At 41.8% G+C, this 24,549-nt stretch overlaps 2 protein-coding genes across 2 annotated transcripts; both read right to left on the reverse strand.

Annotated features, from left to right (window-relative positions):
* Positions 1-11,018: 11,018 nt before the first annotated feature.
* LOC106645287 (uncharacterized) lies at positions 11,019-13,871 on the reverse strand. Its single transcript, XM_089598125.1, has 6 exons — positions 12,933-13,871; positions 12,707-12,869; positions 12,420-12,631; positions 12,162-12,368; positions 11,370-12,062; positions 11,019-11,303 (listed from the first exon to the last, which is right to left on the reverse strand). Exons 1-6 carry the CDS (start codon positions 13,869-13,871, stop codon positions 11,019-11,021), a joined length of 2,499 nt encoding a protein of 832 aa, XP_089454251.1.
* A 36-nt stretch (positions 13,872-13,907) lies between these two features.
* Positions 13,908-15,446, reverse strand: LOC149375695 (uncharacterized). The gene is made up of 2 exons (XM_089598126.1): positions 15,024-15,446; positions 13,908-14,945 (listed from the first exon to the last, which is right to left on the reverse strand). Exons 1-2 carry the CDS (start codon positions 15,444-15,446, stop codon positions 13,908-13,910), a joined length of 1,461 nt encoding a protein of 486 aa, XP_089454252.1.
* Positions 15,447-24,549: the final 9,103 nt, after the last annotated feature.

Here is a 24,549-nt window from a genome sequence, read left to right on the forward strand (position 1 = left end):
AAGCATTAACATTATTTAAGATATAATAAGGAAAAAATTAAGAATTAAATGTTATCAAGGTTTATTAGACGCAATTGTTAAAAGTGCATCCAACATTTCTAAACATTTTAAGACAAAGAAAACCAGTGTACAATGGGTGCTTGGGTACTCAAGTAAGAAGTTATACTTTTCTAAAAGTATATGGTAAATTTCATAATTATAAATATAATCATACACTCCATGCAACGATATTTTGTAAAAAGGTCCCACAATTATCGTTGGAATGAGTATACCTACGTTAGTTGGATGTTGTTTCAATAAATATTCTAATATTTAACAACTAAAAAATGATAAGCAACATATAATGGCACAATACAGTAGAAACAATGTCCCTTCAGAAAGTTCATCACACATGGATTTTTTTGACTGATATTATTCAAACATAAAAAGTATACTAAAAGTACCATAAAAAATACCTTAAAAAAATTGCAGACTATTAAATTGTTGTACCCTCTTTTATACGTTTAAATTAGAAAATTTGCAATTCAATATGTAACCTTCTAGAAAAATCACTTGAAATTATATTTATGAGATTTGTACAAGCCCTCCAATTTTTTTTGTATGAAATATTACTGTTAGATAAACGTAATTCATTTTCAAAAAGATATTTTTTTTTGCTTTATAATACAAAAAAAAAGGGGTTATGTATGCGTAAAAGCGTGTATGTGAGCTGATCCATATAAGAAAAATAATTTCCAGCGTTGTTGCATATATTTGCGCTCCTCCCACCTGCTCTAAATTTTATTTTCAATCACAAAGGAAATTTTGTAAAAGAAGAAAACGCAATAACAATTAATTATTGCATTAATACAGTATCAAAACCTTTTTTTTTTTTTTTAAATGAAAATTATAAAAGAATGTAAAAAATTGTATAAAAAATTATTTAATTATTTGAAAGAAACAAATTAATGATAAGTAAATAAATGTTGATTAATACATATTATGAAATCTGCTCAGCTGATATAAACTGATTTTCAAACTTTTAAAGAAAATGGGTGCCAAAATATATATTTTATTGAATAAGTTATTTATTAATTTATTAATGTATAACTAAACAAAAAGTCAAAAAAAATTTATACAAAAACATATTACCAACTGTAAGATGAAGTGAAGTAATCGGTTTTCCATTGTCAAGCCAGCTCATAGCAGAGTGGGTCTGGAGCTTGCCCAGTGTACAAGAGAATATGGGTTCAAATCTCTTTGTAAACTGTTTTATTTATTTTTTTTTTTTCTTAGAAATTGCTTAAAAGAAAAAACAAGAAAAATCTTAAATGTGTGGTCTGGTATGGTGAAATAATGTTGTGTGGTCTGGTGCTATGACATTGTGTGGTGTAGTACTGGGGACCGGAAGTAAGTCACAAGGCGTGGAGCAAAGGGGGAGAATTAAAGCAAAATTCAATGTCGTTACACTTCTTCTCAAGGTCACCAATCTGAAATTAATGATTCACTTCGTAGGGCAGAACGCACCTATCAAATAAAATTAATCAAGAAGCAATTTCTCTGAAAAGAAAATGTATTAAACCAGATTGATTTAAAACAGTAACATGTAATCCTAAATAAGAAGAATTGATGTTAATTTCATCTCTATTTCCTTAAAATATGACATTAAATAATATTCTAAACAAAACTGTTAAACTATTTTACTTAAAATAAATGTCAGCTTTGCATGAAATTATTAAAAACAATATAGTAATTAAACAATTTTTTTTTTTCCATCGTTTCTCTTAGTTCTGGTGAACTGAAATCTTTACAAGACATATTTTCAGAATTAAAAATTTCGTTTGAATGTAAAAGAGCTTTATTTTGATCATCTTTACATTTGAAATTGTGAGCGAATTACTCGGATTATGACCAAATCGTTGGTCAGATTCATTTGTTTCAATATTTAGGTAATCAATGAAACGTTAAAAGTAAGCTCCTTTCGTAAAATATGCCCGAAAAATTATTGGTTTTTATTTTGCATTAATGCCATCACCATGACTTGTCAGAGATTATAAACCAAGAGGGGATGAAAATAAAAAATTTACGCTTGAGTTTTTCACTCCCTGTGAGTAGGAGTCTCAAGTTTTGACCAGCAATCCAAAAAATCGTGGATGAGAGAGGACCAAATAAGTATTCTTAACGATATTCCAAGCATATGTACACCTCGACAACAGAACTGTGCCACGCAAAAGCTTTTCTACCACGTACCCCTCTATCTCACAATTTTTCTTAGACATGCACTTGTACGCACACGTATAACATTGGGGTACACCCTTGCGCTCGATGCCAATCAGAGTTGGGTGATGTCTCCCTCGCCTTGGCGTCCCTCTGTGTCGTACATATGATCTAGACTCATCTAACAAAGGGCATAGAAACTCAATGAATGTATATAGTCTTTGCTACATTGGAATCTGTACTATTCTAGAGTAAGAGTGTCTATGCAAAAAAAAAAGCACAGCTAGTGTCAGGCGCGTTGGCATGAACACGCTGTACCGTTTAGGACCACTACGCTTCCAAAATTGGTAATGTTAGTACTGTTGAGGCACCAATGTAAGTAATGCAACTATACAGACGTTCTCTTAGTGCAAGTATGTACTTACATACGGCAGCTACAGTGACACTCAATTCTCTTCTCATCCCAAGTGTCTTTCAGGTCTTCAAAATATTATTGCATATCCATGTAACAGCAGATGTTTCACCAATGGTATGCCTGACAGTTGCTAACAAGTTCCGTGCATACAGAGACTGTCTATGGGAAAAATTATAGAAATAATATCATCTGATTTATCAACAACTTTATCAGTTGCAGTATTGATGCTGTAATAACCCGTTAGTTGTGTAAGTAAGTGATGTCACAATTAAGTCTGACGAGGTTTTTTACTTTGCAAATGACAAGAGCATATTCGTGCATATTAACACAGCGATGCAAAGCCGTTATACGCACCGTTTGTCAGAATGGTTGTAAAATATAAAGAATTGTATGAATTTTCACTTTATTTCTACCAAGTTATTCAGTTTTAGCATTCCCCCACTACTGCCTGCTACTCCTAAGCTCCACTATATAATTTATTGAACAGTAAAGTATTGAACCGATTCAACAGTTGGGGGTTGGCGCTTAAAGCAAGATATTGCACGTAGTCATAAATGTATCTTATGCTTTGAATAGACGCGCAGAATTGGACGTCAATATGACATTGATATCTTAACAATAAAAATTTATTATACGGTACAACCATTGGATTATTCATCTACGAAAATCTTATTTTTTCTCCAAAGTTAATAAACATGTTGTTCAGAAGTATTATTTCTTCTTTTATAGTCAGGGTTACCATTCATTGGAAGCAAAGTTGCGTTTGTAAAAAATGGAGAAAATTTTTTAGACATTTTTTATCAATTATTCAAGAACTTTGTTCGTATAAGATCCATAAGGCATATGTAAAATTACTAGTCTTATAAGTTTTGTATTACCAGGAAAAATTTTAGCTGAAATAATTGCATCAATTAGTTCAGGTGTAATTTTTTGTATCCAGATGCAAAGATATTAAACTGTGTGCACGAGGTAGACCATATCTTACGAATTCGATGGTATAAACGTATTCTAATACCTTACTTAATTACAGAACTTACAAATTACAGAAGTTTCAGACTTTCTTCAGAATTAAGCACTATAGAAAGTGCATTTTTCCAGTTTGAGCCAGATAAACAAAAATTACGTAATGTAAAAGTAATTATTTGGGATGAAGCTTCTATGGTACCGAAAAAAGCGTTAGAAATCGTTGATAGGACTTTAAAAGATTTATCTAGTGGTAATAAACCTTTTGGAAATAAAATAATGATTTTAGGTGAAGCCTTTAGTCAAATTCTCCCAGTAGTAAAAAACGGAAGCAAAATTACTATTGTTTAAGAAACCATAAAATTTTCCAATTTTCGGCCTTTATTTAATATTTTCTATTTAAAAAATAATATACGTTCAATTGATTAAAAATTGTCTTCATTGCAACTGGATATAGGAAAAGGCAAAATTAAAACTTTTATAATTCCTCAGACATTGAAAACAAGTGATATATGTTCTTAAATTTTTAATGATGATGATAATTCTTTTATAAGTAAAGCTATATTAACATCTCACAATAAATACACTCACTTTTTGAACAAAAAAATCTAAAATAATATGGTAGGAATATCAGTAACGTACTATAGTATTGAGAAAGCAACTTACAAAGGAGTAGATCAATTAGACGATAATATTTATACTAATTTCTCTACAGAATATTTAAATAGTAGTAAAGAAAGTCTTTTTTCACACGAATTAGATTTAAAAATCAACGCTATTGTTATGTTAATACGAAACTTAAACAAATCTGAAGTACTTTGCAATGGTACAAGATTATGAATTACAAAATTATTTAAATACAGCATCGAAGCTGGAATAATCACAGGTGAAAAAAAAAAAGGAAATAAAGTCTTTAGTCTAAGTATAACACTCAATACAAACAATTCTTCTTCACTACAATTTATATTGTACAGAAAACGATCTCCATTTATCTTAACTATTCCTATGGCTATCAATAAATCTTAAGGTCAAAGTTCTAATGCCTTAGGGTTGTACTTTAGAAAACCATTATTTTCTTATAGGCAATTATTTGTTGCACTGTCTAAATGTTAAAACCAAAAATAAATTCTTATCCCAATTGAATCAGAAAACGAATTTGAAATTTAAAATATTGTTTGGAATAAAATTTTAGAGTAACAAAAAAACTATTCTATAGTTCATAAATATTTTTATACTCTCTTGCAAATTTTATCTTTCATCAAAAAAGCAAATTTTAGTACCGTCTAGTACCCAGATGTATGTACCCTTTTTTTTTTTTTTTATAATAAGATCATTTTAACAAGCTCTTACACCTCAAAAAAATTTCGTTGTCCTCTTGAAATCTCAAACATCAATTTAAAATTTACTGAGTCAATATTTAGTATCAAACTGTCTTACAATCATGGTAACAAAATAAAGTAAATTTACAGGTGTACGGTAGATGGTGCGTTTACCTCTAAAAGCAGAGCACCTAAAAAGCCATTTTTGAGTAAGGATTAAAAATAAACATCGTAAGTAAGATAATTGTAACAAAATCTGTTGTTATGGTTAAATAAAATTATATGTAAAAATTAGACCACTTGTAACAGTTAATATACAAGGCTTTACTAACATGTTTACATTATTTATGGGAAAAATGGGGGGGAGCTGAGGGGGAGCTGAGGAGGAGTGGGGGGAGCTATAAAAAAAGTAGGATTACTCGAAAAATGCAAGAAAATGAAAGAATAACTACCTTATTTGGGGGGGAGCTGGGGGGGAGATGGAGGAGGGGATCGGGGGGAGAAAAACCTCGCTCTAACTCTTACGACTATATAATATAGGAATATATATACATATATATATACTGTTACGGGGTGCAACTAAGGTGGAACCACGAAGCAGAAGCTTCAGCCTCAAGTGGTCCTGTGTTGCCCGGATACCCTCGGAGACACTCTCTGTAATATTTAAACGCGGCTCGTCCATCGATACTCCACTGAGACCATGTACCACGGTGTCATTCGTTATCGTCGCTTCTCGCAACTTTCTTATTCCAACCAAGGGGGGGGGGATATAACACACAAAAGAACTTAACACTTGCAAGTATTATAATAGAAAGTATATATTTAAAAAAATGTATAAAAAAATTACAAAGGCACTCGCGGATGTAGGTGTATGTCTGTGTGTGTAATCTCACGTCAAGCCATCGCGCTTGATGTACTCGTGGGACAAAACCACGAACCAGGCAGTCCTACGCAGGCTACATGAGAACAGCTACCCTTTACAAGAAGGCTACCTGTTGGAAGGTACTCACAGGTGCTATGCAGAAACGCTGGTACCTTTAGCCATCGAGGATTTGAGGACGGATAACGAAGTCATCTCAGCAGGCGTCTCCGCTGACGACGGCTGATGCTTATTCGAGGTTGTCTCTCACCTCTGTGAACTGGTGTCACTTGATGCCTTAGTATTTTCCATGGCGGTTCGTCCACCCTGATGATATTTTCCCTCGCAGTGGTCATCAAATGTCCTTGGTTGTCACAAAAAACACCAAAGCCACCAACAAAATAACTGAAAAGGATGCTTCTCACGTAAAACAAAACAAATTTCTTCGCACACCCACGCAAAACTGAGATAATCTGCCATCTCTGCTCTTCTTCTTTTCCCTCTTTTCCTATCTGTCCTAGCATACCTATGATGGCTCGACGGTATCTTATCGTTAGATCCCCCAACTAGACGTTGGATACCGGGGGTATTCAATTCTACTTCCTGGGAACGATTCAGGAAGGCTCTGGGGATAATTACTGGGGCTAAGGAGAAAAAAAAACACAGGGCAAGTTAAGATGTATGCGCCATATTCCTATGTTCTTCAGGAACCCATTGACGCCCTTGTTTCAAAACTCAGTGCCGTTATCCGTCGGCAGCACGTCCAGGGTATCATGGCAACAGATAACGCACTTTCTTAGCACGCTCACAACAGCCTTTCCGTGAGCTTGCCGTAGCGTTACAACTTCGGCTTACCTTTTAAGTAAATCTTCGACCACAAGGACGTATTCGTGTGCGTGCATCGTCTTCACTAGGGGGCCCATCATGTCAGCTGCCACTACCTGCCATGGAGCAGTGATAACCCTACGCTCCATTAGTCCTGGGAGTAACCTCTGCTTTAACTTGGTTTGTTGGCAAACCAAGCAGATCCATATATAATGGACAACATCCTGGTAGTATCTCAGCCAGAAGTAAAACTGGGACACACGCGCGAATCTCTTCTCATGGCCAAGCTAGCTAGCAGGTGGCGTGCCATAACACTCCTGAAGCACTTGACCATGCTGGATTTAAGGTACTACCAGCTTCTAGGTTTCGGTGTCACCGAGAGTCTCGTCAACCATAGACTTGAGGCGATAAGCGTACAGGTATCCCCCGACGATCTTCCATCGTAGATGTCCCAGTGGGTCGTTCTATACCTTCTGTATCATCTCTTGGTAAAAAGGATTTCTAGTAGGGGGCTTCCACACTAGCGCTGCCATGGCGCGGCTCTCATTATCCTCATCGAATAATGTATTATACAATCGTGACAGATCGTCAGGCAAGTAGTTTTGCGTCCCTTTCCGGTGTTCAACCTCCAAACTCTTGCTTTAAGGCTCTATGGCCCATCTTGACAGTCGTCCAGTGGGGTTGTTAATATTTACCAACCACTGAAAACTACTGTGATCAGTCATGACTTTGAAGGGTGTCTCTTTGATGTACGGGCAAAGCTTCCTCGTTCTCCACAGGACTGCGAGGCGTTCCTGCTCTGTCACGCTGTAATTGCTTTTAGCCGGTGTCATAGAATGGCTCGCAAACTCCGGACCCTTTTCCTGCCCGTTGACTATCTGTGATACGACGGGGCTTAATATGGAACCACTGGCATCCATTTGCACCACATACTGACTCTTGAGGTGAGGTCGCTGCAACACAACTAAAGACGTCAGCAAGGCCTTTAGCTGTTCGAAGAATCGTTGTTACTCATCTTTCCAGTAAAACGGCTAATCCTTGCGTAACAACTTATTTATAGGCTCTACTATCGACGATTTGTTTGGTAGAAACTTTCAGTACCATGAAACCATGCCTGTAAGCCGCCTAAGCTGTTTCAGATTCTTTGGGGCCGAAAATGCCACAGTTGGCTTTAACTTGGCTAGATTTGGTCGTAATCAATCTCGAATTAGAAGGTCACCAAGGTAGCTTATCACTAATTGGCAGAACTCACTTTTCTGTCAGTTGAGGGTGAGTCCTTCATTGTGGACGTGCTTCAGTACGTGCGCTAGCCTTTTGAGATACTCTTCAAATGCCTGCGTGACAATTATAATGTCATCGAGGTAGGCATAGGCAAAAGGCTCGAGCTCTGGTGTATTGACGTGGTCAATTAACTGCTGAAACATAGCTGGCGCATTACTCAGACCAAATAGTAACTGTCAAAACTGAAAGAGTATTTTTCCTGGCACTTTAAATAATGTTACCAGTTTAGTCTTCTCAGTTTATGGTATCTCGGGATACGCACTGCTGATATCAAGGAAAGAGATAAAATGCGCTGTATTCAGCTTGCAAAAGATAGTATTAATATGTGGCAATGGAAATGCGTTGAGCGCTATCACGGCGTTTACTTTCTGGTAGTTGATGCAAAGCCGATACTTGCCATCCTTTTTACATATCATGACTACGGGACTCGCCCTACCATAATTGGATAGCTTGATCACGTCATTTCCGAGCATCTCACTCACCTGGGTGTGTATGACCTCTTGGATCTTATCTGATACGGGGTTGCACTTCTGCTTGATGGGCCGCGAGGTCGTGACCTTGATCTCGTGCTCGACCCACGTAGTGAACCCTAGGGGGGGGGGCTTAACACTCCACGTAGTGATTCAAAAGGGTCTGCAACTCTTCTTACTGCTTGAATGAGATGTCATTCAGCCTGATGGCAGCAAGTCAGACCTTGCCTATCCCTGACAATCCTGCTTCCTCTAGGAGAACCTTAGTCCCTTGAACTTTTAACACCAGAACTCTATCGACAGAATTATTGACAGTCCCGAAAGCGTTAATAAAGTTAGCGCTGACGTCAAAACCAGCGTTCAACCAGGGCAGTACAATAACGTCCACGTCCTGTTTAACTTCTCCTAGTTTGAAAGGTAGAGTAACGAGGCCTAAGATGCGTGACGGTTATCCGTGACTCATCACCTGGCTTTCTAGCGTGGGGCGCAGTTGCCAACCACAGGAGTTGGCTATCTGAAGCCCGACTGCTCGCATGACAGTGTGGGTAGCGCCAGGGTCGTATAACGCTCGCACCTTGTAACTGGCTACTTTAAGTTGTAGCCACTACCGGCGCGCGTACTCCGATGCAACCGTAGCCTGTGAGAATTAGGTAGAGAGGAGCGAAGTAATACCCTCGTTTACGTCTGCCTTTTCTCGTTTTCCTGCCTCTTATTCAGACGATCCCGATCGTAGTGACCAAGGTAGTTGCATTTATAGCATTGTGGCTGTAACTTCTGTGAAGGGGATCCTTCTCTCCAAGTGCCAGGATCTCTCTTGCGTAAACCGCTGGTAAGCTTTACGTTTCATTACCGGATAATTTGTCTTAAGTCCCGGCATCCGGAGTTGACGTACGACCTAACTGACTCCGACTGTCTTTCCACCGGAGGAGGAAGACTCCCCCCAACCAGGCTGTGGTACTCACTAATCTGAGAGTAGCTTACCAATGCCATATATGCGCTTGTTACCGCGCATACCAGGCACATCGCTTGCACCCAGCTGACTGGTTTAGGTGGCCATAAGGGTCCCATCATCATGGTGGCAGTGGTGCTAAAATATGTGCCAACGTCGCGCATCGACGGTATGTCTACGTTATATCAGCCATTTTCAAGTAGCTTTGGGTCAAGCCTGTGAGATGCCTGCTTACCAAAAATCGTTTCGAGCCTTCTCGCTGGCACGTTATCGGCTTGGCCTCCTGGCCAATTTTGGAAAGCCACGTTCCTCATTTGTAAGTAGTTTTAATTAGCTGTACAAGCTGAGCTTACTTAAGTCAAGTTTTCAATGCTTTCATTGACTTTTATCAGCCTATCACGTAGCCATCTGTTCTCTTCTTCGAGAGTCTGCACCGATCATGCTTTTCTAAACTTGTCCGAATTTTAGATAGACGAGAGCGTATTAATAAGAAGCTCGTCTTTGTCTATAGCAGCTACTCAGACATTATCAGCTTCAATCTGTGTGCCTGAACTTACTGCCATTGTCGTGGCTCTCAGAAGTTCGTTCATCTCCTCACTATCCTGCACTATTTCTAGCAGATGTACGGACCTGTAAAATGTATCCTCTTAAGAGCTAGCTGGAGTTGCCATGGTCGTTTGAAATGCTAAAATTTGCCCTACACAATTTATTCACAGTTAGTGCACTATGATGCAGTACAGGGATTAGCTTAGAGAAGAGATCTGACGGGTAGAGAAAGCTTGTAGCAAGTCGTAAGCTGGACACAATTTTTCTCCCTATATTTAACTCTTTAGGCTTTCAATTGAATTTATAAGTTCATATGTAGCTTATTTAAAAGCTATTAGCTGTAGGGATATCAATTCCCTTAACTTTTTTTTTGTATGTGTGTACATGTGTGGTACAATATTACATTCAGTTATGTATATTGTGTAGTGTACCTTACACACGTACACTACTACCTATGTGTTCGTCGCACAACGAGCCGCGATTAGCCAACAGCCGTATATATATATATATATATATATATATATATATATATATATATATATAATCCATATATATACATGCATACCACTGTAAACTATGCCACATGCGCTGTAGATCAGCGTACGCTGCCTGTGAAAATCCAATTTAACTGGCTAAGCTTGTTGGCTGTCGAAAATAATATTTCTTTTCGAAACATAATTTTGTTTCTCACTCACACTAGTACACAATAATTTTAAGTGCTGTGAGTCAGCGACGACTAAAAATTGTCACACAAACAAAGCCACTGTTTTGTTTACGCGCGCGATCTACTCGAATCTACTGGTGTTTCTCGTATATGTTATACGCGTTCTACGCGTTGTGTACGTGATCTATTTTGTTTTGCTGTAAATACTGCTACAGCTCCAACTTTACTATTAATATATGTATAGTAACTACTATACTATATGTGTTCAGTTTTGAAAATCTTTATTGGATATGACTTAGCGCCTAGTACAGAGTTGCAGACAATTATAGCACTTCTGTCGTAGTGATCTACCTTAGCTCTTTCTTTCTTGGGTCCTCGATCGTCAGTGTGTCTGCCCGCGCACGGCTTGGCAGCTGCGCAAGAGCAGTACGCACGCAGAACAAAGGAGGGCGCACGTGTCGTCATCTTGTCGGACGTTGATCGCGGGAAACGAGCCGAACAATCCGCCCGCATCGCTCCTGGAGCGACATACTAGTCGCCGCCCGCCAAGGTGGGTCGGCCTTCTCGACCATCAGGGGGTGGCGTTGGTGGACTGGGGTTCGCTACGGGGAGCCAAGCCAGTTTGACAATCGGTCGCACGTACTCGCCAGTCACTGTCTTCACGGTGACCGCGCGTACTAATCCATCAGGACCAGGCTGTGCGCGAATGATGCGACATAGCGGCCAACGACCGCTCGATTGGAGGAGGGTGGCGTCCAGTAGGATGACGAAGTCGCCGACGGCAAAACTTCGGCGAGCAACGGTCCACTTCGGCCTCTGCTGGAGTGTATTGAGGTACTCTCAGCTCCAGCGTGACCAGAACTGAGCCCGAATGGCTCTCACGAGGTCCCAATGCGAGAGAGCGTCTAAGTTCTCAGTGGGAGGCCCGGGCTGGATGATGGAATCGAGTGGGGCTCCAACAAGGAAGTGGCCTGGTGTAAGTACCTCGAGGTCGGAAGGTTCGCCGGAGAGCGGTGTCAAGGGTCTTCCATTGAGCACCATCTCAATCCCAACTAGTACGGTGGAGAATTCCTCGTAGGTCAGATGACGGGAGCCCATTACGCGTCGGAAGTGGCCTTTGACTGACTTGACGGCGGCTTCCCAGAGTCCGCCGAAATGTGGAGCTCCGGGAGAGATGAAGTGCCAAGCAATACCTTGCGAAGCAAGAGAGCCAGCAACGAGGTCCCAGTCGATCTCCGCAATTTGTAACGCCTCACGCAGCTCTAGATCAGCGCGGCGAAAGCAGGTGGCATTGTAGCTCCAGAGTTCAGAGCGTCGACCGCGACGACCGGTGAACCGAGCGAGAGCGCTCAGAAAGGCGGCTGTTGAGAGATCACCGACAAGCTCGAGGTGTAGGGCCTTTGTTGTCATGCACACGAAGAAGGCGATGTAACTCTTCGTAGTGCGTATGCCTCGTCCTTTTGACGCAAGTACTGAAAAAAGCCCGGCGTAGTCGACACCCATGCGGCCAAAAGCGTGTGAAGGTGTGACTCGTGAAGCTGGTAAGGGGGCCATCATCTGGGTCGCGGAGCGAGTCTGGAGTCGGGAGCATACGACGCACCGTCGCAATTGAGCCTTGATTCTGCGTAGGCCACCGAGAATCTATGCGCGCTTCGCCGCGAAGGCACTAGTGACCCTGTATCCGCCGTGAAGAGCTTGAGTATGGGCCCAAGAAAGGACCAGCGAGGCGAGCGATGAGGCTTCGCTAAGGATCGGTGGATGCCGCTCTTCGTAAGGTAGCAAGGAGAAACCCAGTCGCCCACCAACGTGCAGAACGCCATTGGTGTCGAGGAAAGCTGCAAGAGAAGTCAAAGGGTTCCCTTTTGGCAATCGCTCGCCGTTCTGCAAACGCGCTCACTCTTTGCCGAACGTTTCCGATTGGCTCAAACGGACGCAGGCCAGGAAGGCATCTTGAAACTCGGCAGGGGTCAGTGGTGAGAGCACTGGCAGGACAGGTGGGCAACGCAACTGGCGCCAAGCCCACCGACGAGTGCGCACGAGAACGACGAGTAGAGTGTGAAGCTTGGAATATCGTTCAAGTATGCTCGGCTCAGCCAGATGGGTGGCGTAGCAAGCCAACGGCAAGGGTGTCACCTCTTGAAGTGCTTCTTGGGGCCAGGCTCGGTCGTTGTCGGCAAGCCATGGCAGACCGTCCCATCACAGAAGTTGTTGTCTGAGACTGGACATGTCCGCGCTTCGAGTGACCACGTCGGCTGGATTGGACTGCGACGGCACGTACCGCCAGGCACTCAAGGCTAGCGTGTCCTGTATCGGGGCCACGTAGTTGTCGACGAGGGCCTTGTTGGTTGGCTGATCGGAGCGAATCCAGTGCAGCACAATTTGCTAGTCGCACCAGGCGTGACAGCGCTCAATCAGAACTGCTAGTTCTTCGGCCGTCGAGCACACAAGCTTAGCAGCCAGCAGGGCGGCGTGGAGCTCCAAACGAGAAATGGTCATCTGGGCCACGGGCTCAGCCATTGGCTTAAGAGTGCGGATGGGCGCCAGCTTCGTGCGAGCGAGAAGGATGTGGCAGCGGACAGAACCGTCCGTGGTCTGGAGTCCAGAGTACAGGACAGCAGCCATCGCGCGGCAGCTGGCATCGAAAAATACGTGCAGGTAAATGCCCGCTGACGCGACCGTTCCGATCCAACGAGGCAGGGATAGACCGGAGATGGCCTGGAGCTCGGCGGCAAAGGCAGTCCACCTTTGAATCATGGACGACGGAGCAGACTCGTCCCAGTCCAGGTTGGCTTGCCATAAGTCTTGCAGCAAGAGCTTGGCGTTCAGCACGATCGGCGCAAGCCAACCGCATGGATCAAACAGGCCCGCAATCGCTGCGAGCATGGTCCTCTTGGTGGTTTGGTGCTGTATGAGGGGAGGTGTTAGCAGGAAGCAATCTGACGGTGGGTCCCAGCTCACACTTAGCTTACTAACGAGACCTTCAGCGCCAAGCTGACACCAAGTGGGCCGCAGGCGCACGTCGTTGGGGACGTCGTCCAGCAGCTCGGGCACATTGGCTACCCACTTGCGCAGAGGAAACTCGCCGGCTTGCAAAAGTTCGATTAGCTGGTCACGAATATGTCGAGCCGTGGCGATGTCAATGGCACCGGAGAGTATGTCGTCGACGTAGCAGTCGTTCATTACCACGGGAACTGCCTCGGGCCAACGGTGTCCTTCGTTCTTGCACAGCTGCTGCACAGTGCGCAAGGAGAGGTACGGTGAGCACGAAGTGCCATAGGTGACTGTCAACAGCTGGTAGTGCGTGGGCGGTTGGTTTGGATCAGGGCTCCACAAGATACACTGTAGGTCGACGTCACGCTTGTCAATCCAGATCTGACAAAACATCATGCGGACGTCGCTGCAAAAGGCGATTCGGTGTCGTCACCAGCGTAGGAGCACGCAGGGGAGCGTGGTCTGCAGTCTAGGGCCCGCGAAGAGGACGTCGTTTAAGCTGTAGCCACTCGATGTCGATTTCGAGGCGTTGAACATGACGCGAAGCCTGCTGCCCTTATCGCTGCTCTGCCAGATGCCGTGATGTTGAATATAGTGCACTGGTTGAGGCGATGCCGTGCGAAAATCGTCAGGCAGTGGCCTCATGTGTTCCAGAGCAATATACTCTGCCATAAATTGTGCATACTCAGCACCCATCGCTGGGGTCCGCTGGAGGCGACGACGCAACGAGTGAAGGGCGGCCGTGGCACTCTGTAGGCTGTTGCCGAGCAGCCGTGCACTGTTGCTCTTCAATGGCAGACGAACGACATAGTGGCCATCCGAAGCACGATGGTAATCGAGGAAGATGCGCTCGCACTCAATGTCCTCTGGAGCGTGGCGGCTGACTTGCGGTTCTTCCTCGAGCTCCCAAAAGCGCTGCAGCAGTGCAGCCAGCTCGCGATGCCAAGACGGTGCTCCGTCTTCGTGCAGTGTTGAGCTAACAGTAAAAGCTGCCGGCTGCAGGCCAGGAGCACAGCCGACGAGGGTCCAGCCGAAGATTGTGTGCTGACCGATAATGCCGCCCCACTGGATGGATTCCGCCTGCAATATGCGGCTGAAGACGTCGGCACCGAAGAGCAGGTCCACACGACTAGGTGTACTTAATGCGGGGTCAGCTAGAGGCTGAAGATCAAACCACTGCTCGGCCACGGATGGGTGCAGAGAAGCGGACGGTGATACGAGCCTGAGCTGAGGTAAGCAGAGTGCCGCCAAGGTGATCAGCGGCGCATCTCTGCCCAGGTCGATGTGCAGATGGGCCCGAGTTCTCGAGTGGACGACCGACTCACCACCTACTACAGAAATGCTCGCATTGGTGTGCTCCAACGTGGCGTTGAACCGTCGCGCCAGGTTCGCAGAGTCGATCGTGACCTCAGAGCACGCATCGAGGAGGGCTCGGACTGTCGCGCGCCAGCCGGACGGCCCACTAAGCTGGATAAGAGCGGTCGGTAGCACGGCGAGTCAGGAAGAGGGCGACGGGCCCAGGTCGTCGGCACGGGTTGCACCAACGGGGTCAGCCTTCGGCCGTTTTGGTGATGGCCGACCGTCAGATGGGTCCGACGGCCGTTGACGGCTGCTTTCGTGAAGCAAGCTGTGGTGCTGTTCTCGGCAGTGCTGACAAACAAATCGGGAGGGGCAGGACTTCAACAGGTGGCCCGTTCGGAGGCAATTGAAACATAGTCGGGCTTGGTAGACCAGGTCTCGCTGAGCGTGCGTGCCGAGGCCTTGGAATCGAGCACAGTGCCCCAGGTAATGGGTTTCGCTGCAGGACGGGCACGGGGGCAGAGATGCGCCGGTTGCGAGGGAGTGATAGTGCTGCCCAGAAGATGATGAAGCTGGTGGACAGATGCTGGGCGTGCTCGCTGGCCACGCTGGGCGAGATGCCTCAATGGAGCTGAGAGCGCGGCACTGTCGGTGAAGAAAGTTCGCCATGGCGGTGAAAGTCGCAGTCACAATCCCAGCCCTTGTGTCAGCGCCCTCGAGCCGCTCGAGCTCGTCCTCCTAGGCACGCTGGGTAAATGGGTCTATGCCGGTCATGGCACAAGAGATCAGCCAGGCATCCCACTGGAGGACAGGGTGGCCCAAAGCTTGCAACTGGTCCCGGTGGTGACCCAGCGTATCAAGGAGGCTCCGCAGAATTCTGGCCGACTCGTCTCTTAAAGGCCTGATCTTGCATAGCGCTGTTAGATGATCGTGTACTAGGAGACGGTGGTGTTTAAATCTTGCCTCGAGCGCGGCCCAAGCGGTCGAGTAGTTGGCGCCAACGATCTGGATCGCGTCGAGGGCTGTTTTGGCATCTCCCTCCACGAGAGACTTAAAGTAAAATAGTCGCTTGACATCGGTGAGCTGTTGATTGTTATGCACTAGCGCTCAAAAGAGGTCCCGGAAGCTCTCTCAGTCTTCTCTTTTCTCGGAGAAGGCGGGAATACTAATTCGGGGCCAGCAGGGTCCACAACTCGATGTAGCGCGCCCGGGGCCCACTTCGCCGTTGCCAGGAGGTGGTGCGAGGGTGCTCCTCGCGTTGTAGAGGTGTGTGCGTGACTCTATGTACACAGCCTCCGATGTAAAGTACATTTAGGTTAGTGACTCCTGCTTCTCGGGAGGAGGCGTCTCGATGAGCTTCTAAAGATTGACCTGAAAGTCGCTCCAGTAGCCATCCAGCAACTCAAACCTCACTTCGACAAGGCCGGTGGTTCAGGCCGAGGACTCAGTTTGCGTGACGGCCAGCGCAAAACGAGCAATGACGTCTGCCAGAGCACATTGGGCGCCAAATAGGTTAGCCCAGCCTTTGTTGGACCTGAAAGAGCAATCATGAGCTTGACGGTTGCATGAAGCTGCTATTGCCATCGGGCCGAGCCTGGCTTTGTCCTTACTTCCACAATTAACACGTATGTTTGCAGTTATACGACGGGGATAAGAAGAGAAAGCGAGAAAAAAAGAGACTCACACCTTATGTATACACACACACGCACACACGCACATACGTTACATATGTCCTAGTCATGACAAGGTATAGGTACCACCGTAAGAAAGGCAATGTGGCCGCCGCTACTGACAAACTAACCACTACCAGCGACACGGCTTCATGTCTGCCGTGGCTGTATGTATGACAAGCGCTGGACCACGGGCTATGCAGTGGCCGTGGCAGCCTTATATTTAACTTGTGACGCGGATGAGGCACGCGTTAATAGCGGCACGACCTCGTCGTGGCCATGATCATGCAACGCAAGCCGGACCGTGGGCATGATGGCGGCCGCGATGGCTTAATACAACCAACACTTTGACATCAGTTATAGTATACTCACATTATGTTGTGTGCTAAATGCTCTCCTTGGCTAACACCTGCTCTGCAATGGTTGCTGTTTGTTTCTTACTTGCTCGGAATCTGGCTCGAAGGACAAAATATGTATAGTAATAGTAGAGGTCGTCTGCCTTATAGACGATGTTGCTCGATACCTTACCGTGGGCTGTTACGTCGGGCATCAATGTTACGGGGTACACACAATGCGGATTTGCGAAGTGGAGACTTCAACCTTGACCCGGCCTGCGTTGCTTGGACACCCTCAGTAACTCTTCGTTATGTGTATACGCTGATCTCGTCCATCAAGACACTACAGGGGCTAAGTATCGCGGCTGCAGGTGTCTTCGCTTCTCGCAACGTGTTTAAAATTGAACTCAGTAAGATAGTGGACTGTACATTTTTTTATGTCGCACGTGGATTTGAGGGAGCGGGAAAAAAAGATGTAATAAAAGGACACAATTATAATTGCACAACACACTTTTAAACACTTGAGCCGTTTTTTATAAAAAACAATCTCTCTATTTAATTCTACTTTAACAAGTCATAATACTTGCTTACATGCAAGATAAAAAAAGGCAGAACTAATTTTTGAGTTAAATGGAGAAATTACGTGTCAATCGAAATTGTGAATTGTTTTCGTTACAATAATCTTACATAAAACGATACACGTGGAAATTATAAAAACAAGCGCAAAGCGACTTACCGGAAAGGGCGTTTGAGGTTGTGAATGTAAAAAAGGTGTGGATTTTCATTCTATACAAGCTAGTATTTATTAAAAATCGATATGGTGAGTTTGAAAAATTTACTCCTTGGACAATACTTTTACGTGTTTCTCAACTTATGCGCCCTTTTCGTTTCCAGCTCCTCAATTGAAAAAATCTTTAAAATTACCCTGAACTGAATAAAAGGTATCCTCTCCCACTTCAAAGCACTCATTGTTAAAATAATCATGAGTTGTGAGTAAAGATTTTATATTCATAATGTTATCATGAGTGGATTTAAACTGTTCAAAAGTATCTCTGAGTTGTTGAAGCCTAGAGTCAGCCAGACCCCTGGTCATTTTCACCTGGCCAAGTTTCTTAAAGTTTGTAAAGGAACCTTTAATTTTGATAAACAGTTTAACTTGTACCTCATAAAGGTTATCCATTTTGATAAGGTAAATTTAAATTCAAGTAATAAATATTCAATAAATAAATACAAACCGTGCACCGTAGCCAAACTTTAGTCAGACAAAGGCTAACTAATTTAACAATTACGCTGAACGACCGTAGTGTTCTTAATTTTTGCAAGTGCTTACATAAAGTTAAGTTCACAAAAGTATATTCAAGTCAATCGGTAAACAAAAAAAACGAAAAACTATAAGAAACTAATGTTACAAACCAAAAATATACAATTTTACAAACCATGTAAACAGGACCAAGTATTCGTAGTTATGTTGAGTTCGAAAGACCTGCAGGACTTGACAGCAGTGGTGCCGACTCAATAGCCTGCCGAGACAGGGAGCAGCACACGCTGAAGACGACCAAAGCACGAGCAGTAGCAGCGATGTTGTCACAATAGCCTGCAGAGGCAGGCAGCAGCACACGCTGACGACGAAAAGACCAGTGGAGCCAGCAGCAGCAGCGGTCTTGGCACAATAGCCTGCTAAGACAGGCAGCAGCACACGCTGACGACGAAAGGACCCGTGGAGCCAGCAGCAGCAGCGGTGTTGGCACAATAGCCTGCAGAGGCAGGCAGCCGCACACGCTTAGGACGACCACAGCACGAGCAGCAGTGAGTCCCCTATATAAACAATGGACTCGCTCGCACCCGACGACAAACGAACAAAGAAAAGAGAGAAAGAGATATGGCTATATGTGTGTGTGTGTGTGTGCGTACGGACTACGCGCTGGCGCGTTGACCGCGTCAGCCTCGTCGCCTGAGGAGAACGTGAAAGGAAGCCAAGATGGGCGATAAAACGACCTTGTGTCTTACACAAAAGGAAAATGTCCTACACCTATGTTTCACCTCCCCACATCCGGCTTGAAGGACCATGTTCAAAATCGAACTCAGTAAGACAGTGGACTGTATATTTTTTTATAACGCACGTGGATTTAAGGGAGCGTGAAAAAAGGATGTAATAAAAGGACACAATTATAAATGCACAACACACTTTTAAACACTTTAGCCGTTTATTATAAAAAACAATTTTTCTATTTAATTCTACTTTAACAAGTCATAATACTTGCTATTATGCAAGATAAAAAAAGGTAGATCAAATTTTTGAGTCAGACGGAGAAATTACGTGTTAATCGAAATTGTGAATTGTTTTTGTTACAATAATCTTACATAAAACGATACACGTGAAAATTATAAACACGAGCGCAAAGTGAGTTACCGGAAAGGGCGTTTGAGGCCGACTAACGATAACCGCAGCAGCAGCAAGCTGCTGGACAAAGGTAAGTATAAACAGAGTCTATTGGTGTATTAATAGACGCGCGCATGCTTATAATTGGCCCTTTTAGGTAAGATAATATGCTTAAGCGCGAGATTTTAAATCTCATAAACTAAATCCTCTTTTTACATCAGTATAATTTTACTGATGTTGCACATATGTGCAACACAACGACTTCATCATAACACAAGGGGGAGAATCGGGCAGACAACAAATAAACACTTGCGAATAATGTTTGAAAAAAAAAAATATTACTTAAAAAAGAATATAATACGAAGCATTAAAGTACTTACGGGTGTAGGTGTGTGAGTGTGTGTGTTCTTACACGTTGAGCACGATTGCTTGACATGCTCATGGCGCGAAATCGCAAATTGCGCAGACCTATGCGGGCTAATCGAGGGCCACTGCCCTTTAAAATTAAACTGCCTGTTGACCGGTACTTACAGGTGCTGATAAGCTCCTTGATGGTGCCTCTGCCAGGTCAGAATCTCGAACAGTGATCGAGTGGGAACGCTAAGGCCATTAGGGGCCCTTACTGGCAACGTTCGATAGACAAGGTCGTCTAAGTTGGCCTTGGTGACCCTGAGTCCAGCGTCGCCTGCTATCTCAGCAGGGTCAGGACAACTCAGCACCAAACACTGCACTGGAGACACTCAAGCGCAGCCGTAATAACAACAGCACGGAAAACAAAGTAAGCTCCAAACGACGCTTCTTGCGTAAAAAAAAACAAGAAGAATTGCTCCTCGGGCAACAACAACAAATCGCTTCTCGCAAGCTTGCAGGCCCAAGCTAATCTGACCTTTTCGCTGTGACTCTTTTTTCTCTTTTCCTAACTGTCCTATTCGCTTTTCCTCTTTCCTCTTTCCCCCTATTTCTCCTAGCCTACCAATGATGGCTCGACGGTATCTCACTGTCACCGCACTAGTTAGAGCTTAACAGAATCCATAAATTTTTTATACTTTTGTCAATACTTGATTAACGAAACTTTTTGATCTGTCACTGATAATAATTCTAGAAATGTCTAAAGTTGAAATAGAAAATTTTGTAAGAGAGCATTGCATTATTAAAATGTGCTTACTTCCAGAAGAACTTTATGGAAATGGGCCTACTTTATCTAATACGACTTTATTAAATATTTCTGATAGTGAATCTGGTATTACTATAGGTTCTCTGCTTTTTGTGTAGACTAATTTTTGTTCCTGGCAAATTTGACATTTTTGTATGTATTCAGTAATGTCAGCATTTCCTCCCAATATTGTTATTTTTTTATTTTTCTATAAGATCTTACTACTCCTCTATGACCTCAAAATAAGCTAGTATGACATTTAACTAATGTCCCCTTTCTTTTTTCTAGAGTTAGATAAGAACATGCGCCAAAACAAATTTTTAATGTAAAGGAAAAGTGACATAATTTTTTATACAAAATTGATGGCATTTCTCCCCTAGTGAGATTATCCGTAAGTTCACATTTTTTAGAAATACGAGCAGTTTTAACTTCCTCTAATGATAAAGCATATGCAAGATTTAAAGCAGGTTCGTAAAATGCTAGGTTTTATTTCATTAATTTTGTTTTTGTTCACGATTAGTGAAAATATGTAGCGATTTCAGTTTTTTGTAGTGATAAAATTTCCCAATTTTGGTTGAATGTCTAATAATTCTTCTTTTGATATAGCTCCTATATCTGATAGTAGCTTACTGTTTATAGATTTTAAATCTACAGTTTCAGAAATAAAATGAACGTAATTTTCCTTGGTGTAAGTTAAATTTTTATGAATACTTATAAATGCTCATTTATTTATTAAATAAGTTCGATTAGATGGATTTCAACAGGACTTGCATTTTTTACAAATTTTTTGATACGAGCCAAGTTCCAAGTTTGTGGTATGGATTCTAACGCTGCTGTATGGCTTGCTTGCAGTAAAATATTTTGATTGGAAGTTTTCTTGATGTTGAGATCAGTTTTAATTTCTGTTTTTTGATAAAGAAAAATTTTCATTTTATTTTAACAACTGTTTTGATTTGTAGGTAATGAACCTTGTTTGTATTATTCATTATTCGAATTTTGTAATTAATTTCTAGTAGGACCATTTCTGTGTGATTTAATTAGAGATCTGGCTCTTATGAGATTTCTGTTATCGATAAATTTGTTTATTGTTTCATTGATCCATTCAATTACTATAGTGGGAGAGATTAGAGTTTGAGGTGACATCGGAAGTTAATGTTTTTGTTCCTGATTTAAGTAACTGCCGTCATGACGCTCGGTAAGGGATGTAGGTAAAGATTGTGTGTCTGCGAGAACGCTGTTACTTGGTTTTTTATTTTTCTTATTGTAACCATCCCACCTTAATGTGTTTTCATTCCATTATTTAATCAATCTTTTTCTGTCGCAATCTTTATAACTGTAAGTATTAATTCTTGAATTCAATTACTGCTCTTTATTTTTATTTGTAAAGTTTACTTAATCTTGTACAGAGCGTTGAAAAGTAGATTAAAATTTTGGTTTTAGTGTAGTTAAATTTAAAGTTTTTTTTTCAGAAGAAGTAAATTCTTCATCTTGTTGAAATTTCACAGATTTTTGATTAACGTCTTAGGATCGAAATATACTGGGTTTAATTGAAATATTAGTTCGTCTTGGGGAAAAACCTAAATTTTTAAATTATTTCTTCAATTTCACTGATTAACGAATTTCCATCACTTGAGTTTTCCATTATATTTTAAGGCGTTCCTTTCGCAAGCACATTTAGTACGCTGGGCATTAATGATCGTTCTTGTAACGGTATTGGGGCGTCAAATTGTGGATCACTAAACTGTGAAATAGACGCTGTGTCGGGTTCAGATAACGAATCTTTTACTTAAACTCTTGGTGCATCTTTTCTGTGTCTCGCTTTTAATCTTTCCACTATTATTGGTGCATTTAGTTTACGTTGTCCACCTTCTATACCACGAGGTACTTTTAATGGTATATCTCTAGGTTTTCTTTTTTTTACTCTAGGTGCTGATTGTATGCTTTTAATAGTATTGGAATGAGATTGATTGGTTTTTAACATATTTTGGCGAACTATTTAAGTTTTAGTTTGTTTAGGTTTTATAGGTAGTAAACGAGCTTTTAATAATATTTTTTTGTCCAAAGAATCATCTTTATCATTTTCGTCTATATTCCATTCTATTCGATTTCTTGTTAAGGCGTTTACGTTTGTTTTCAGTCTACCAAGTTTGTATTCAGAAGTACAGCTGTAACCTCAAAGTCTTGCTCTCCATCTATGTAGCCTACTTATAGGATCTTTGATGGACTCAATCCGAGATAGTGGTTCATGATCTCCGTAAATCGTAAATTTTCTATCATATAAGTAATGTCCCAAGTATTGGACTGCTACAAATACTGTTAAGCACTCTTTTTACGTTGTGGAATAATTTTTTTCAGCTTTACTTAGAGTTTTTAACATATATGCAATTAAGTGGTCTTTTTCTGGATCTTCTTAGCTTAATACGGCCCCAATAGCTATATAAGATGCGTCTGTTGTTAAAATAAATGGCTTATTTAAATCAACGCAAGCTTACACAGAGGTGCTTTGCATAATATTTTCCTCAACTCTTGAAAGATTTTTTTGCTGAGTATCAGTCCACTTTAATTTCTCTACGTTACTTAACAAGGACGTCAAAGGCTCTGCGATTTCTGCAAAATTTTTGACAAAACGACGGTAATAGCCCGCTAGTACTTAACATTATCTAAGATTTATTAGATTTTCTGGTTTTGAAAATGTTTTAACACCTTCTAATTTTTTTTCATTTAGTTCGACTCCGTAGCTTCCTATTTTATGTCCAAAATAAATTACTTTAGGCATTCACAATTCACATCTGCTAAGTCATAGTTATGATTTTGATTTCAAAAGTTTTTAAAATAAATGAGTTATTTTTATCACATGATCTTTTAAAGTTTTTAAACATACAATTATGTCATCAAGAAGTATAAATAACTCAATGCCTTGCAGTTCTGACAAAATTACGTCAATTAATTGTTGAAATGTCACAGGTAAATTGCAAAGTCCAAATGGCTTTCCTACATATTCATAATGACCGTCAGTTGTGCAAGAAGCAGTTTTATGTCTACCTGCAGCATCAACTTTTATTTAATGAAAACCACTGGCTAGATTAAAAATAAAGAGATAACTTGAGCCTTCTATTTGTTTTAATATTTAAGTAACGTTTGGTAGAAAATAAATATCAGCAATAGCTTTTTCGTTTAGTGTTCGGTAATCTATGACTCATCTCTATCTTTTTGTTTAATCAGGTCCTTGCATCTTAGGTACTATCCAGAGAAAACTACTGTTAGGGCTGCTTAATTTTATGGTTTTACCGTCTGCTAAGATCTTTTTTATTTGAGTTTTAGTTTCTTGGTAAAATGATAAGGGGTAGCGGTACTGTTTGACATACACAGGACGATTGTCTGGCGTAGGTATTATATGTATCATAATAGAAGAACAAGGAGCTGGGTCGCCTGGAATGTAAGATAAGTAAACGTGATTTTCTACAATTTTTCTTATTTCTGATAGACTAGCTTTTGAGTCATAAGAAGTGTTTAGCTTATTTGTTATAAATTTAATGCGATCTTTTATATCGGTTAAATCGAGTGAGTGTCGGAAAAGTCTTCAGATTCAATCACATCAAAATGCTTAAGTTCTTGTGTGGGTATTTCTGTTTTTGTTGGCTCATCTTTTGTGCTTACAGCTATTGTACAATAGTGACCTTTTTTGCAATCTACTACTGCCTCCCCTGTAAAGACTCCGAGTAGAGTAGTAATACTTTAAATACGAGCATGGCCGTTGATCTTGTTTCTAGTGGGTAATTCAATAGCTACTTTTGTTCTGGCTGGTGAATTATAACTCCTGTTTTTTTTTATCTTAAAACCTTAAAGATTCTAATAAATAGTATTGCGTAGGGGTGTAAGTATTTTATCTTTGTTGTGGAATGAACAGATAAATTGTTCAAAAATTCATTCAAAATTTTGTGAAATTTTTAGTCTTAAAGTTTTTTTTTGTTTTTTAACTAATTTTATATAATTTATTTTATTATATTAGTATAATGAAGGTATAAATTCGATTGTTTTGCTTCCTACTATTACTGCATTTAATCCATAATCACTTCTAGAATTTTTTTGCATAACGAACGGATCTTCTAAGGTACATACATTATTTATTGGTGATTCTGGACTCACAACGTGAAATTCGTAATCTGTATGAAATAAATTTACCGTTACGATACCTCTTGTGTACATTCGCTGCGGAGCTATTCGTTCTTACTTA

Source organism: Copidosoma floridanum, unplaced genomic scaffold, assembly GCF_036245765.1.
Source record: "Copidosoma floridanum isolate Cflo_tuat_1 unplaced genomic scaffold, Cflo_Japanese_pri ptg000005l, whole genome shotgun sequence".
NCBI lineage: Eukaryota > Metazoa > Arthropoda > Insecta > Hymenoptera > Encyrtidae > Copidosoma > Copidosoma floridanum.

Excerpts from the sequence above, each read along its gene's own strand:
- LOC149375695 (XM_089598126.1), bottom strand. The coding sequence starts at position 15,446 with ATGGCGAACTTTCTTCACCGACAGTGCCGCGCTCTCAGCTCCATTGAG. Across the intron at positions 14,946-15,023 it reads AACGGCCGAAGGCTGACCCC|CTTAGTGGGCCGTCCGGCTG; the intron begins GTTGGTGCAACC and ends GCTCTTATCCAG.
- LOC106645287 (XM_089598125.1), bottom strand. The coding sequence starts at position 13,871 with ATGTTTTGTCAGATCTGGATTGACAAGCGTGACGTCGACCTACAGTGT. Across the intron at positions 12,632-12,706 it reads TCGAAGCGCGGACATGTCCA|CACTTCAAGAGGTGACACCC; the intron begins GTCTCAGACAAC and ends GGCCCCAAGAAG. Across the intron at positions 12,369-12,419 it reads AAGATGCCTTCCTGGCCTGC|AACGGCGAGCGATTGCCAAA; the intron begins GTCCGTTTGAGC and ends GCGCGTTTGCAG.